At 40.2% G+C, this 14,998-nt stretch overlaps 1 protein-coding gene and 1 long non-coding RNA gene across 2 annotated transcripts; both read left to right on the top strand.

Annotated features, from left to right (window-relative positions):
- Window positions 1–3,368: 3,368 nt before the first annotated feature.
- LOC139071657 (uncharacterized) lies at window positions 3,369–6,346 on the top strand. Its single transcript, XR_011521485.1, has 3 exons — window positions 3,369–3,442; window positions 3,770–3,835; window positions 6,278–6,346. It is a non-coding gene; the product is annotated as an uncharacterized lncRNA (long non-coding RNA).
- A 1,464-nt stretch (window positions 6,347–7,810) lies between these two features.
- On the top strand, window positions 7,811–14,240 carry LOC139071635 (sterile alpha motif domain-containing protein 3-like). The gene is made up of 4 exons (XM_070554424.1): window positions 7,811–10,997; window positions 11,972–12,124; window positions 12,429–12,518; window positions 13,932–14,240. Exons 1-4 carry the CDS (start codon window positions 9,996–9,998, stop codon window positions 14,238–14,240), a joined length of 1,554 nt encoding a protein of 517 aa, XP_070410525.1. The 5' UTR covers window positions 7,811–9,995.
- The last annotated feature ends 758 nt before the right edge of the window (window positions 14,241–14,998 follow it).

The following is a 14,998-nucleotide window of genomic DNA, read 5'->3' as shown; positions in this document are numbered from 1 at the left end:
TTCAGCCTGATTGGACCTTGTTTTTACACAAATGAACCCAGAATGATGTGAAATTGTGCTTCGTGCAACATAATTCTGGGTGCCATTTAAAAATCATAAGTGCTAATGACTCCATTCCTTTTTGTGGTTGTAGGGGCTGTTGATTGGAGTATACTAAAACAAATCTGATCTCTCTAGGACATTCAGAAGCCAAGTTATAAGCCCACAGATGTGTAACTGGACTACTTCTTTAAATTGACACCAGATCCGGTGACCTTTGGGACATGGTTTGACCCCCTTAGGAAAGTGCGATCATCTTGAAACGTTCAGATCACTTACAACTCAATAGATTCTACCTTCTTGTAACGTTTTAGCCTGATTGGACCTTGTTTTCACACAAATGGACCCAGAATGATGTGAAATTGTGCTTCATGCATCATAATTCTGGGTGCCATTTAAAAACCATAAGTGCTAATGACTCCATTCCTTTTAGTGTTAATGGGGGCTGCTAATTGGAGTACTCTAAAACAAACCTGACCTCTCTAGGATATTCAGAAGCCAAGTTATAAGCCCACAAAGGTTTAACTGGACTACTTCTTTAAAGTGACACCAGGCCCGGTGACCTTTGGGACATGGTTTGACCCCCAATAGGAATGTGCGATCATCATGAAACGTTCAGATCACTTACAACTCAATAGATTCTACCTTCTTGTAACGTTTCAGCCTGATTGGACCTTGTTTTCACACAAAAGGACCCAGAATAATGTGAAATTGTGCTTCGTGCAACATAATTCTGGGTGCCATTTACAAACCATAAGTGCTAATGACTCCATTACTTTTTGTGGTTGTAGGGGCTGTTGATTGGAGTACACTAAAACAAACCTGATCTCTCTAGGACATTAAGAAGCCAAGTTATAAGCCCACAAATGTGTAACTGGATTACTTCTTTAAATTGACACCAGATCCGGTGACCTTTGGGACATGGTTTTACCCCCTATAGGAATGTGCGATCATCTTGAAACGTTCAGATCACTTACAACTCAATAGATTCTACCTTCTTGTAGCGTTTCAGCCTGATTGGACCTTGTTTTCACACAAATGGACCCAGAATGATGTGAAATTGTGCTTCGTGCAACATAATTCTGGGTGCCATTTACAAACCATAAGTGCTAATGACTCCATTCCTTTTTGTGGTTGTAGGGGCTGTTGATTGGAGTACACTAAAACAAACCTGATCTCTCTAGGACATTCAGAAGCCAAGTTATAAGCCCCCAAGTTGTAACTGGACTACTTCTTTAAATTGACACCAGATCCGGTGACCTTTGGGACATGGTTTGACCCCCTTAGGAAAGTGCTATCATCATGAAACGTTCAGATCACTTACAACTCAGTAGATTCTACCTTCCTGTAACGTTTCAGCCTGATTTGACCTTGTTTTCACACAAATGAACCCAGAATGATGTGAAATTGTGCTTCGTGCAACATAATTCTGGGTGCCATTTACAAACCATAAGTGCTAATGACTCCATTCCTTTTTGTGGTTGTAGGGGCTGTTGATTGGAGTACATTAAAACAAACCTGATCTCTCTAGGACATTCAGAAGCCAAGTTATAAGCCCACAAATGTGTAACTGGACTACTTCTTTAAATTGACACCAGATCCGGTAACTTTTGGGACATGGTTTGACCCCCTTAGGAAAGGGCTATCATCATGAAACGTTCAGATCACTTACAACTCAATAGATTCTACCTTCCTGTAACGTTTCAGCCTGATTGGACCTTGTTTTCACACAAATGAACCCAGAATGATGTGAAATTGTGCTTCGTGAAACATAATTCTGGGTGCCATTTAAAAACCATAAGTGCTAATGACTCCATTCCTTTTTGTGGTTGTAGGGGCTGTTGATTGGAGTACACTAAAACAAACCTGATCTCTCTAGGACATTCAGAAGACAAGTTATAAGCCCACAAATTTGTAACTGGACTACTTCTTTAAATTGACAATAGATCCGGTGACCTTTGGGACATGGTTTGACCCCCTTAGGAACGTGCTATCATCATGAAACGTTCAGATCACTTACAACTCAATAGATTCTACCTTCCTGTAAAGTTTCAGCCTGATTGGACCTTGTTTTCACACAAATGAACCCAGAATGATGTGAAATTGTGCTTCGTGCAACATAATTCTGGGTGCCATTTACAAACCATAAGTGCTAAAGACTCCATTCCTGTTTGTGCTAGTAGGGGCTTTTGATTGGAGTACACTAAAACAAACCTGATCGCTCTAGGACATTCAGAAGCCAAGTTATAAGCCCACAAATGTGTAACTGGACTACTTCTTTAAATTGACACCAGATCCGGTGACCTTTGGGACATGGTTTGACCCCCTTAGGAAAGTGCTGTCATCATGAAACGTTCAGATCACTTACAACTCAGTAGATTCTACCTTCCTGTAACGTTTCAGCCTGATTGGACCTTGTTTTCACACAAATGAACCCAGAATGATGTGAAATTGTGCTTCGTGCAACATAATTCAGGGTGCCATTTAAAAACCATAAGTGCTAATGACTCCATTCCTTTTTGTGGTTGTAGGGGCTGTTGATTGGAGTACCCTAAAACAAACATGATCTCTCTAGGAAATTCAGAAGCCAAGTTATAAGCCCACAAATGTGTAACTGGACTACTTCTTTAAAGTGACACCAGATCCGGTGACCTTTGGGACATGGTTTGACCCCCTTAGGAAAGTGCTATCATCATGAAACGTTCAGATCACTTACAACTCAGTAGATTCTACCTTCCTGTAACGTTTCAGCCTGATTTGACCTTGTTTTCACACAAATGGACCCAGAATGATGTGAAATTGTGCTTCGTGCAACATAATTCTGGGTGCCATTTAAAAACCATAAGTGCTAATGTCTCCATTCCTTTTTGTGGTTGTAGGGGCTGTTGATTGGAGTACACTAAAACAAACCTGATCGCTCTAGGACATTCAGAAGCCAAGTTATAAGCCCTCAAATGTGTAACTGGACTACTTCTTTAAAGTGACACCAGGCCCGGTGACCTTTGGGACATGGTTTTACCCCCTATAGGAATGTGCGATCATCTTGAAACGTTCAGATCACTTACAACTCAATAGATTCTACCTTCTTGTACACTGAAAAAATGAAAATGGGCATCTCTTGGATTTATGTAAGCATATTGCTTTTTTAAAACATGATTGCTTCATGTGTTATAGTTAAATGTAAATGCATAGTGTAGAAACTACATGATGTGCAGAGCGGGTACATGAAATTGTTTCCTTCACCTTGAAGTAAAACGAATCAATAGTGAAGCAGTTAAATCTCGCGATACCGCACGTGATCTCAAATTGCGCGCTTTGAATTTCTGGTAGAAAGGGAAGGGTAACCGTCCATCTCACTTCCAGTAGAACCGTCTGTGTGTGGAGCTGCTTGCTGCTGTGTGTGGTAAGTGTTGAAACCTCAGTTAAATGTTTGTAGAGTCATCGCCATGTCATGTTAACGTTAATTTAGTGTTGTGAACATTTTTGCTCATGTTGTTTTGTCTATCAAGTAATTTGCGCCATTTCGTTTAGACATTGGTTCAGTCCACATCATTTAGTTTAACTACGGCGCTCATATTATAATATTTTCTATGGAAATTGGTTTTACCAAATTACAGTTCAGTCACATTGTGTGTTAACCGTACTGTTATGTTAATATTTATCTAATAAATAGTTTCAGTTACTGGCATCTGCGCCATAAGTTTACCCCTCCCCCTCTTTTTTTCTGCAGATTGAGAGACATCTTTTCATGTTCAACCTGGAGTCAGCTGACAAATTGTGGCTTCAACATTTTGTGGTAAGCACAAAACGTTAAATCATCTCTAAAATTTGCTGAAGTTTAATATTTTTACTACGGGGTTCGACTTTCAATCAGGCACCTTGTTGCGTAGCTATGGGGTCCTTTGGCTGGTAGCAGCCGGTAGCGGCAGCATTTTTTTTAACCTTCATTTCTGTCGGCACCTCTGCATTGGGACCTTGGTGGGTGAGCATCAATTTTGTGCTGATATGCAATTGAAGCGGCGAGTTTTGGGGCTTAAATAAGTTACCGCTACAAGTGTTTAAATATTTTAAACGATACATGTGATTAGTTTACTCGGACAATTGACAAGCTAGCGGGAGCCTGGTCGAATTTTAGCATGCAGACGTGACCGGCTCCCACAAGCTTGCCATTTTGCTGCTATAAGTGTGGTGCGAGAGGGCAGCGTTATCAAATCAAGTCCACATGTCTGACTGTGAACCTTTTTTAACTAAAAGCCTCCTTTCACTTACACGCTGTGTCTCAATTCAGGGTCTGCATCCTTTGAAGGACCCAGCCTACTCGGCCGACATGGGCTGGGTCCTCCGTCAGCAGAGTAGACCTGATGTTAACGGCTGTGAATTTGGACAGGCCTAGCCTTCATTAATTCCCGCCACTCCCTCGGCGAACGTTCCGTCGCCAAGCAACCGTGGAAGCGCTGAGCAGAAAGGAAAAGGAACTTTAAGCGATGGAGCTCGAAGTTTTGCCTTTTAATCATTTCCTTGACTGTTGGAGAGCTAATACAGAGAAAATACTTTCGACAAGCAGAGCAAAGATGTGATAATAGTTTTTAATATCTTTCTAAGGGTCTTAATTTGACCAAAACCGATTTATCACCTTTTAAGACTTTTCAAGACTCAGGGGATACCCTGTAATATTAAACATTTCACATTTGTAAACAAAAATAAAATTCAAGAGTTGAATACAGATTTTATTTAGATATTTCTTTCATATGTACATGTTTAATCGTTCTTAACCATTTTTTCTAGCAAAGTAAAAAGCCTGTCAAAATTCTCCCTTCTCTCCTGTGCCCTTTGCTGCTCTGCCTCCCTCTGCGGCCTCATGTCCTCCCTGATCAGCTCCAGAAGCTGGTCATCGCTGTCACCTTCTCCTGGATGCCCATTTTCTCCAGAATAGTCTTAACAAACATGTAAGCAAAAAAACAGGAAGAGAAAAGAGGACAACGGGTTATTCCTTTCATGTTTTCGCAGAAAAAAATAAACTCAAACGACAGTTTTAAAATGATATGTTATTGTACCTCCATGCCACAGCCGCCGAATACTTTGCTCCAGTGAACATGTGGTCCATCTCCGCCCTAAGCTTAATAAAGTCTGTGGTTTTCTCTTTTGTCCCTAAAATACAAACTTCTATTAAAATCGGGGAAAACGTAGCGGGAGAAGTACGACACCTAGCGGCTGAACATACGAGCCGAGACCGCAATACAAGCACTTTTACTGTAACATTTCAAACTACAATAACGTTCATGTATCACAAACAGTCCTTAACCTAACAGTTTTCAAGTTTATGCTGACGTTTATATGAGCAATCCTCTCTGACAGCTCCCGCTTCACTGTCCGCCATTGTTTTTAAAAGTTCTGCCGTCCGGCCCGCAAGGCATCTTTGGAAATGTAAACCGCTGACGGATACACCAGACCCATCCTTCATACAGGTGAAAAGAAGGCCGGATTCGTCGACTGCATTTGAAGAAGTCGTCGAATTGGGACAGGCCTAGTGACGTAACTGGCCGACGAAGGATGCAGACCCTGAATTGAGACACAGCCATAAAAACACTGTCCGCCACGTTCTTTCCACTGCTGGTGTCTGACGTCATCTCACGTCACCATTTGTAGTTCTCAAATGGACTACAAAACATAAGTTCGCACAAGCAATAATACATTTTGTTTTTGAAAGTAAATGAGTATAATCTTAGTCATTACATTTTTAAATCTATTGCTAAAGATATTTTTTTATTCATTCACTTTAGAATTACAAATTAGGGAAGAAAATGTGTACAACATTTTCTGCAATTTATTACTATCAGAATATATTTTGCCCACCCAACTTGCTGGTCAGTGTGTACCACGTCATATGAAGGGCTACCAGTTGGATGCACCAAGTGTGTTTGTGAGCAAAATATAGAAATTTGATCTACATTAGATACGAGTTTAACTAAACCTCATGTATAATAAACATATTTAATGCTTTAAAAATATATCATCAAGGTGAGTATAATGGAAAGAAAAATGCATAAAAAATGTTTAATTTTTTGGTTAAAGTGGTGAGCTGTACTATTTATTTATTTATTTTTGTTTGTTTGTTTTTAAACCTGCAGTTTCCTGGGGTTCCAGTGTTTTATATATAGTTTTAAATTGCACTCTTGAAATATGAAACACAATTTTGTTCTTAATTGACCTTCTTTTTTTGTTTTCTTCATTTTCACAGTGAATGGGTCTTGGAACTTTCCAGTGAGAGAGTAAATGTGGCAATGCAAGATCTGCCCCTCAGTTTTTTTCAAGTAGGTCCCATACTCTAAAGCATTACAGAGTAAGACATAGGCTTTACGGAAATAAAAGTCGTATTCCGTGTGTGCACACAAACTGTCCGTGCATTTTTCGAACGTGGAATGCACTCTATATTCATTTAAATAGATTTCACGCAACAAAGCCTAGTAATCAGTTAGGGGGGTGTACATTTACCTGCCATTTGTGTCCTTGCAAGGATCTTGTGTCTGATAGGGATTACTGGACTCACATCAATGCACACTTAAAGAAAAATGAGGTTGTAACTTGTATGTTTTTGGATTGCAATTTTCATTCAAACATTTTAGGATCCTTTAAATCCCACAAGAGCAGGAGACACAGATCTTATTCACTAAAAGATTTTAAACCTGGAATAGTAGTATCAGCCACAATTGTTTGTCCAGAATCTGCTGCTATTAATTTGGACAGTGACATTGATGACCATGATCCACAAGATAGCAGTACTGATGCTCCAAATGACCCCCCAGATAGAATTACGTGGACTTTAGCTGCATCTTTGTTAAAATTAGAAAATTTTTCCATTGTACCAAGCAAAGCAATCAATGATTTTTTGGTAGAACTTCACCACTTAACCGATTGTCTCTCAAAACCATATACTGAAAGTGTTCTAGTGGACATTTTTCAGAAGTACGCGCTCCAAGTTGACAGAAGTGTAATAGAGGAGATAATTTCCTCTCTGTGCTCTGCAAGTCCTCTAAATAAGGCCATTGAGAAGGGTGGCACTTTGAGTTCTACACATCAACGAAAGCAATATTACAAGGCTAACTTTAATGTTGTGGAACCAGTTGAATATATATTAGATCCAAAAGAGAACAAAACATTGCAGTATATCCCGATCCTAAAATCCCTTGGAGTGCTCCTGAGTAGGAAGGATATTGTGGACAAGATTGTTACTGATCACGAAACGCACAGAGACACAGAGGCCGGAAAAGAAATTTTGTACAAGTCTTATAAAGATGGCCTGCATTACAAGAAAAACGGGTTGTTGTCAGGTGAAGACCTAAGTTTATCTATTACTTTGTATGTTGATGATTTTGAGGTCTGTAACCCTTTGGGCACTTCCCGCAAAACTCACAAACTTTGTGCTGTCTATTGGATTCTGAATAACCTACCCCCAGGGTCTCATTCCAATTTAACCTCAATCCTCTTGGCCATTTTGTGTCCAACAAACAATGTAAAGTCATTTGGTTATGATAAGGTTTTACGGCCCCTATTACGTGACCTAAGAACTTTGGAAGTTGATGGCATTTTTATTCCACAACTGGGAAAATTTGTGAAGGGTACAGTGCAGACTGTTGTTGCTGACAATTTGGGAGCACATGGATTAGCAGGCTTTGTTGAGAACTTTACAGGCCACTTCATTTGTCGTTTTTGTACAGCACCAGCTTCAGACATTCAGTTGCATGAGATTAGGTCAGGGACTTTCAGCCTCCGAAATAAGGAAGTGCATGAAGCCCATGTCAAAGCAGCCCTAGGTAGTGGTAGCAGCTCCTTTGGAGTTAAAAGAGGTTGTCCTGTGACCAACACACTTTCTCATTTTCATTTTGTCAGTGGCTACCCTCCTGACATTGCTCACGACCTATTTGAAGGCATAGTGCCTGTTGAAATTGCACATTGCCTCACATTACTGATTTCAAAGAAGTATATCACCTTGGATGATATAAACTGTTCCATTCTTAACTTTCCATACAAGTGGACAGACAAAACCAACAAGCCTCACACTTTACCACAAAACCTTTCAAGCAGAAACACCATAGGGGGTAATGCTCATGAAAATTGGTGCTTGTTAAGATTGCTCCCATTTCTTATTGGCCCCAAGATTCCGGAAAATGAGCCAGTATGGCAGGTGTTGTTGGACCTAAAAAAGATTGTTGAGCTAGTGGTTGCCCCAGTTCACACTGACGAGTCTATTGCTTACCTTGAGAGCAAAATTTCAGACCATAGACAGAGGTTTAAAGAAGTGTTTCCCAACAAAAAACTGCTGCCCAAACACCACTACATAGAGCATTACCCAGAACTGATACAGTTTTTTGGGCCTCTCGTGGGACTTTGGACCATCAGGTTTGAAGCTAAGCACAGTTTCTTTAAAAAAGTGGCAAAGCACACCAGTTGCTTTAAAAACATTCCACTGACTTTAGCTGTAAAACATCAGTTTATGATTGGTTACCACCTGTCCTCTTCAGAAATTGATAAACCACTGTTGGATGTGTCAGATGTATCCACTGTCCCATTACATATTTTGAAGGACGAGCTAGCTCAGGCTGTTAAACTGAGAAATCCTGACATATCTGAAATACACATAGCAAAAAATGTTTTCAGCAAGGGAATGCAGTACAGACCAGGTATGATAGTGGCATATGGATCTGTTGGTGGCTTGCCTGAATTTGGGGAAATCCATCAAATATGCATTCTCCAGCAAAGACTATTTTTTGTGTTGAAATTGCTGTGTGGATGGTATTGTGAGCATTATGGAGCCTTTCAGCTGACACCATCTCCGGCACGAGAATTCAATCTTGTGGAAGTCTCTGAACTGCTTGATGAGTATCCCCTGGCTGCCTATGTTGTTAAAGGTGTGCGGATGGTGACCTTGAAGAGAGCAATCTGTGTTGTTGGGTAAGATATTTAAAATAACTGGGCCAATGGGTGCATACAGTTTTAAAAAGTGGGCCCAGGGTTTATTTTTACATAATTCAAACTAAAGCTATTGTTTTAAAAAATCTGGACGTTAACATGGTTTGGAATTATTTTTTAAACACATGACTGTGGGCTCTATTTCTCCCCTTTTGCAGCTTTAATTTGATCCTCATCTCATATTTTTTACATATTTTATTCCCTGTTTTTCAGTATGTTCCATTTCGTTTTTTCAGTCTCCAGTTGTCTTCTGTTCTTGTTCAATCTGTTCTTTTCTCTTTCCTTTATCTCTCCATCCTCATGGTTTATTCCTTATATGGTATATTCCCTCCTCTGCTCATCTTTTTAAATACTCTTCCATTCATCTCAGTCTTCATTTTCTACTGCTTCTGTGATCACTGTAGCAATGTGTGTTAAAGTATTTCAAGTAAATGATATGAAATTCAATAAAAACATGTTACATACGTTCTAAAACAATATATGAAAACCCTGGGAGTACTCTTTCGATTCTGTTTGAGCCTATAGCACACTTCTTGTCAAAACAAACATTCTATATTATAAATTTAGGTGCTCCAGCAGCAAGTTAAAGGTAAATCTGTCCTGTGATCTCCTTCGTCTCTAAACATTATCGCTGGGTTTAATCTTGTGTGTTTGAGAAATGGTGACGGGCTTGACACTTTATTAGCTCATAACTTTGGTGAAAGGAATGAAAGGATTTTTGGGGGAAACAGTTTAAAAATATTACCCTTACGTCTGCTGTCACATACTAACGTGCATGTGAAACCCTTTACACAACCGTTTTTTATTGTGGTATTGAAGACTGGTACACCTTTGACAAGTTGATATTAACATGTATTTTTCCGAGTTTAGTTATCAGATTTTCAACTATATTGTTGTATAAGATCACATTTTGGGGATTAAGAAGTTTTTTTTAAACAGATCATAATTCCATTTTCTTATTCTTTTGCAACAGAGTGTGAAGTACGACCATGACAACTCAAGCCATTCTTAGAGTCATCCTTGGACCGGACAGCAGTCAGAGGGTCAGGATTGCTGCTGGTCTGCCTTCAACTGTTGCTGAACTGGAGACTGAAGTAAAGACTCAGTGTAAAATAACTGAACCATTCAGACTACAATTCATGGATGTGCTTTTTGGAAACGAGTTTGTGAACTTAACCTCTATGGAAGAAATAGAAAACAAGACAACAATAAAAGTTGTTTACACATCTTGCCAACCTCAAGACCAAGCTGAAGACAGCTTTTCATTTCCATCAACTAGTGCTCCTGATTACACCTTGTCCAGTTCAGGTGACAGCACAGTGATTCTGTCATCTCCAGAGTCTCTGTCATCACGATCTTCATGGCCAGATTTGTTCTGTGTTCCTCGTTTCACATATGATGCTGAAGTTAAGCTTGGGAAGGCCCATGTAGCTTTCAGAGAAAATGGGATGCTATTGATCCCTGATCCAAAGCTGAAGTCTGACATACTGGAAGGATTGATCCAGGAGATAGTCAAGCACACAGTCTATCTCACAGATGAAAAGTTTGACCAAGTTGCAGAGGCACTCATCCTGAAGCATCCATGTTTAAAAGAAAGAGGCTCACCCAGTGGCTATGCAGGATGGAAGATGAGCCTAAAATACAAATTGTCAAACTACCGCACTCAGCTTCGGAAAGTAGGATGTCCTGAAGTGTGTGTCAATTCTTTGAAAAATAAACCATCTGGGAAATGTTCCCCTGCTTTTGACGTCAAGAAACCAAAGAGGGGTGAAGTAGATTACTGCCCCTCTTTTCCACTCGGAGATAGTGAGAATTCCCTTGAGAAGCTGAGGATTGAACTGCTTTCTGATGTAAAGAAGCGCAACAACAGAGAAATGATTAGAGAAAAGATGAGCAGAACATTTGCCTTAAGAAGACAAGAAGTGATCTATGATGCTCCAATGATCAGTGAGGTACAAGAGAGATGGCCAGCTCTTTTTGAGGCAGCAGAGGTAATTGAAAAAAGCCTTGACTAGCATTGTCAAACGCATTAATGTATAATGGCAGGGTTTCCCCCAGAAAACTTTCTAAAGCCTAATTTATACTTCTCTGTCAGCTCCAGGAGGGAGAGACATGCACGCATGGACAAAGACAATTTGCCCTCATACTTCTCTGTCTCCTGGGGAGTGTTGCAAAGCAATTCCCCGCCAAGGCAACAGAGGGTGTAAGATAGTGTGTTTATATTGTGTTTTTATGTATTTAAGACTTTTTGACACGGACAGATTTGTCACTCATCCTCCTCCACCTCTTCATGCGCTCTCCACCTCTAAACCCATGTTTCCCGTCATTTCCGTCCACAAAAAAAAACCCGCTTGCTGCGCATCTTTTCAATCTTCCAGGCACGGGAGAATAAAACTTTCATATTTATATAATTTTTTCGAGAGGGTTTCTTCAATCTGCTCCGTGTCTGCTGCTAAATATCCTCAGCTCTCTGTTTTTGAGGGTGCAATGGCGGCGCTGTTGACAACAACAACGTCTAGATCAATCACAAGCTTGTGTTCTCTGCCTCAATGTACAGGTGTTTAGAAAGAGCTCGACTCCGTCCGTCCTTGCGAGCCAGCTGGGGAGCCCTAGAAAAGACTGATGATGGCGTTGCGTGCGTCCGTCCAGACGCGGACGGAGAAGTATAAATTAGGCTTAAGCACGGCAGACCGTGTAGTACACAGGTCGTTTTCTGTACCATTCGTCGTGTGGGGCTCAAAGCAAAGCCTGACAGCCTGCCAGGTTTGTAAAGCCCTGGGGGAAACCCTGAATGGTAATGTTTCACCTTTTTTGGGATGTGTCTCCAAAATGTTTGATCGCAGACTACTAATGACAAACTATGCACAGTAAATGCAATCATATGGCAGGCAAGTGTGGTTTTAATGTTACAAATGTCTTTTAAATTCTGTGGGCTGTGCTACTAACTAAACATTGTGTCCTTCAGATAAATGCAGAGTTTAAGCGCATCACAACCATGCCTCTACAGTCACGATTTCTGTCACAGCTGGACCTTCTGTCTGAAAGTTTGCTGAGAGTGTTTGCAAAGCGATCTGGGGAGCAGGGCAAAAAGCTTAAATGCATAACTGCCACAATGACGGTAAGAACCTTTGTAGATGCATTGCATGCATTTAGTAAAACATCCAATGTAATGAAATTTTTTTGTGTGTGTGGACTAATTCTACTGAATGCATTGTTTTATCATTTTTATATGATAATTGTCCAACAGCTGTTGCAGCTACATTGTGACTAATCGCTTTGTGTGTGTGTGTGTGTGTGCACGTGCGCGTCTGTGTGTGCTAAACTTTTGTAGCGTAGTGCCTTGGAGGATCTTGGACTCTAGAAGATGCTATATAAATACAGACCATTTACCAAAATCTATTTTCTGTGTTAAAATCCTTAAGGATGACACTGATGTTCGAAGGGAGTCCCTCATCAAAGGTCTCTGCATCTATCTTAATGAGAATCCGGATGACTTGGTGCAGGAATTTGTGGTGAGTGTTTTGAGTTGATTGTGGATTAGCAAAAATTCAAAATGCATCAATTTAACTCGGTAACCCATTTGCCCTCCTTATGTTTGGAAAAGGTGATGTCTGTGCTGATATTGGAAATAAAATGTTACATGTGTCACAGGGCTGGGACGATAATCAAATCAATTAATCGTACGATAGATAAAAATGAACTCGATTTTTCCAGGCTCAATATATCAAGGTTAAGAAATGTACAACTGTATTTATTATCATTACCAGGGTTTCCCCCAGCGCTTAATTAGCCTGGCGGGCCCGACAGGCTAAGCGTCATGCCCCGCCCTCCTTCCCCGACCCTACAGTGTCCGCTGACATGAACGGCGCAACAAAACTAGAGCCCTCCATCAGCTGATATTGGTGAGAAACAGCAGCGGAAAGTGCAATCCCCTACTCACGGAGGAGCGCTGCGGGACGGAGCGCACAACACCCACCCCCTTCTCTGACGGCCGAATCAGCCAGGCTTAACTCATTTTCTGGGGCAAATCCTGCATTACTGAAGTGCAGTCTTGGTTGTTGACACTGGATAGGTCATTGCATCTATTGTTTTGGAAAGACAGGGTCTTTTATTTTTAATCATTTTTGGTTTAATAGTTTCTAACAAAGTGTGTCCTTTTATGGGCAGCAGTAGCTCAACAGGTTCAGCGGGTTGTCCAGTAATCGGAAGGTTGCAGGTTTGATCCCAGCTAGGGCCGAACTATTCTGGAAAGTTATCCAATAGTGAATTTTATTTTTTTCTTCAATATTGCAACTGTAATTTAATTCACAATTATTTTCTTAAGGGGCCTCTCTCATATTTTTCAACTAACAGAAGCAAAAACACATAACCGGGTCTGTTGTGGGCCAAATATCTTTCCAAGAAAACCAAAATGAAATCTTGTAGACTCTTCAGGGTTTCTGCTATATGTATTTTGCAGTGGCGCGCCAAGTGTCCTTGTAACCCCCCCCCCCCCCCCATGTTGATGGTTAAAGCAGAATTGCAGGGCACTCTTTAACTGCTATTCTGCCCACAAATGATAAATGACCCACACTTGTATACCTCCTTTCAGTGTAAGGACTCTAAAGTGTATCATTCATCCATTCACACACACTTTCACACACTGGTGGTGATGAGCTACGATGTAGCCACAGCTGCCCTGGGGCGCACTGACAAAGGCAAGGCTGCCGAGCACTGGTGCCACCGGTCCCTCTGACCACCACCAGCAGGCAAGGTGGGTTAAGTGTCTTGCCCAAGGACACAACAGCTGAATTCTCTGTCCGGAGCCAGGATCAAACCTGCAACCTTCCGATTACACATGTGTAACTAAAAGTGAAACTGCAAACATTATATATAAATATGGTTGGAAAAAACAAAAACTTAAAATGTTTTCTCTTTTTCACCAGGACCTTACTGAGGCCACTGCAATGATTGCTATTGAGAAAACCACAGTGGGCATCTACATCAACAGAGATGCACCAGACAATGGCATGTCAGATGTTGGAATCATCATTGAGGGTATGGTCATTCTCCAGGATCTGGACAATGTGGCACTTGCAACAGCCATGCTCTTTGGACTTTTTTACAGTTTGAACATGACTTACCCATCACAGCTCCGCTACACTTTTGAGGTGCTTCAGAAGGTGGTAATGGAGTTGCATGCCACTCAACTATCCAGAAAAGCGCAAAACCTCAAGACAAAATTAAGCATGTAAGAAAAGCTCATTGTTGTGCAAATGAGGTGGTTGGCTCCATGGGAAGGCATTTAAATTTCAGTTTTGCTCTCAACTTTTAGATGTTGTTTACATTGAGATTTTACTGCTATTAAGTTTGCTTCACTGTTAAGTGGATTGTGAGCAGTTTTTTTCTGTTACATGTACACATATTTTGAATATGCATCATTCAGTAATTTTAGTTTGTTTTTTGTTCTTTGTTTTTCCCTAAGTGAAGAGCTAAAGAACTGTTAACTGAAGTGTATTATTGAGGCAGTGGTAAAGAAAAAGTTAAGTTTAATGCCGTTATGATGCTGCTGTTTTTGGACTGAGGTGTTAGTACAATATGTTAAAATGTTTTATACTTGCTGTATAACTGTTTATACTATTGCACTCAAATAAAGGTTTTGACATTCAACAATTTCTTTTGATTGAGAGAAAATTGGTAGTATCATTAAGATAGAATAGAAACACATTTACCATTTCAGTAAATATGTATTTTAATGGAACAAAACATTTCTGCATTTGAAATGACTTGAGTAGTTTCTTTGTATTGTTTAGTCTTGACAAAGCATAATGTTTTTGTTCACTTCGATGATGGTTACTTTTTTTTTAATTTTATTTTCATTTCCATGATGTGACTTGAGTTGAAGTAGAAAAAAATTAGTATTTGACTTTATAATATATTATGAAAATTGAATATGAAGAAGACGTAGTAATAAAAGTGACCCATTAGTATCAGAGTAAGTTACGGAATAGAG

Source organism: Nothobranchius furzeri, chromosome 9 (assembly GCF_043380555.1).
Source record: "Nothobranchius furzeri strain GRZ-AD chromosome 9, NfurGRZ-RIMD1, whole genome shotgun sequence".
NCBI classification, from domain to species: Eukaryota; Metazoa; Chordata; class Actinopteri; order Cyprinodontiformes; family Nothobranchiidae; genus Nothobranchius; species Nothobranchius furzeri.
Note: the sequence above shows the minus strand (reverse complement) of the source record. Positions and strands in the feature narration are given on the sequence as shown.

Excerpts from the sequence above, each read along its gene's own strand:
- LOC139071635 (XM_070554424.1), top strand. The coding sequence starts at position 9,996 with ATGACAACTCAAGCCATTCTTAGAGTCATCCTTGGACCGGACAGCAGT. Across the intron at positions 10,998-11,971 it reads CTCTTTTTGAGGCAGCAGAG|ATAAATGCAGAGTTTAAGCG; the intron begins GTAATTGAAAAA and ends TGTGTCCTTCAG. Across the intron at positions 12,125-12,428 it reads GCATAACTGCCACAATGACG|GATGACACTGATGTTCGAAG; the intron begins GTAAGAACCTTT and ends AAAATCCTTAAG.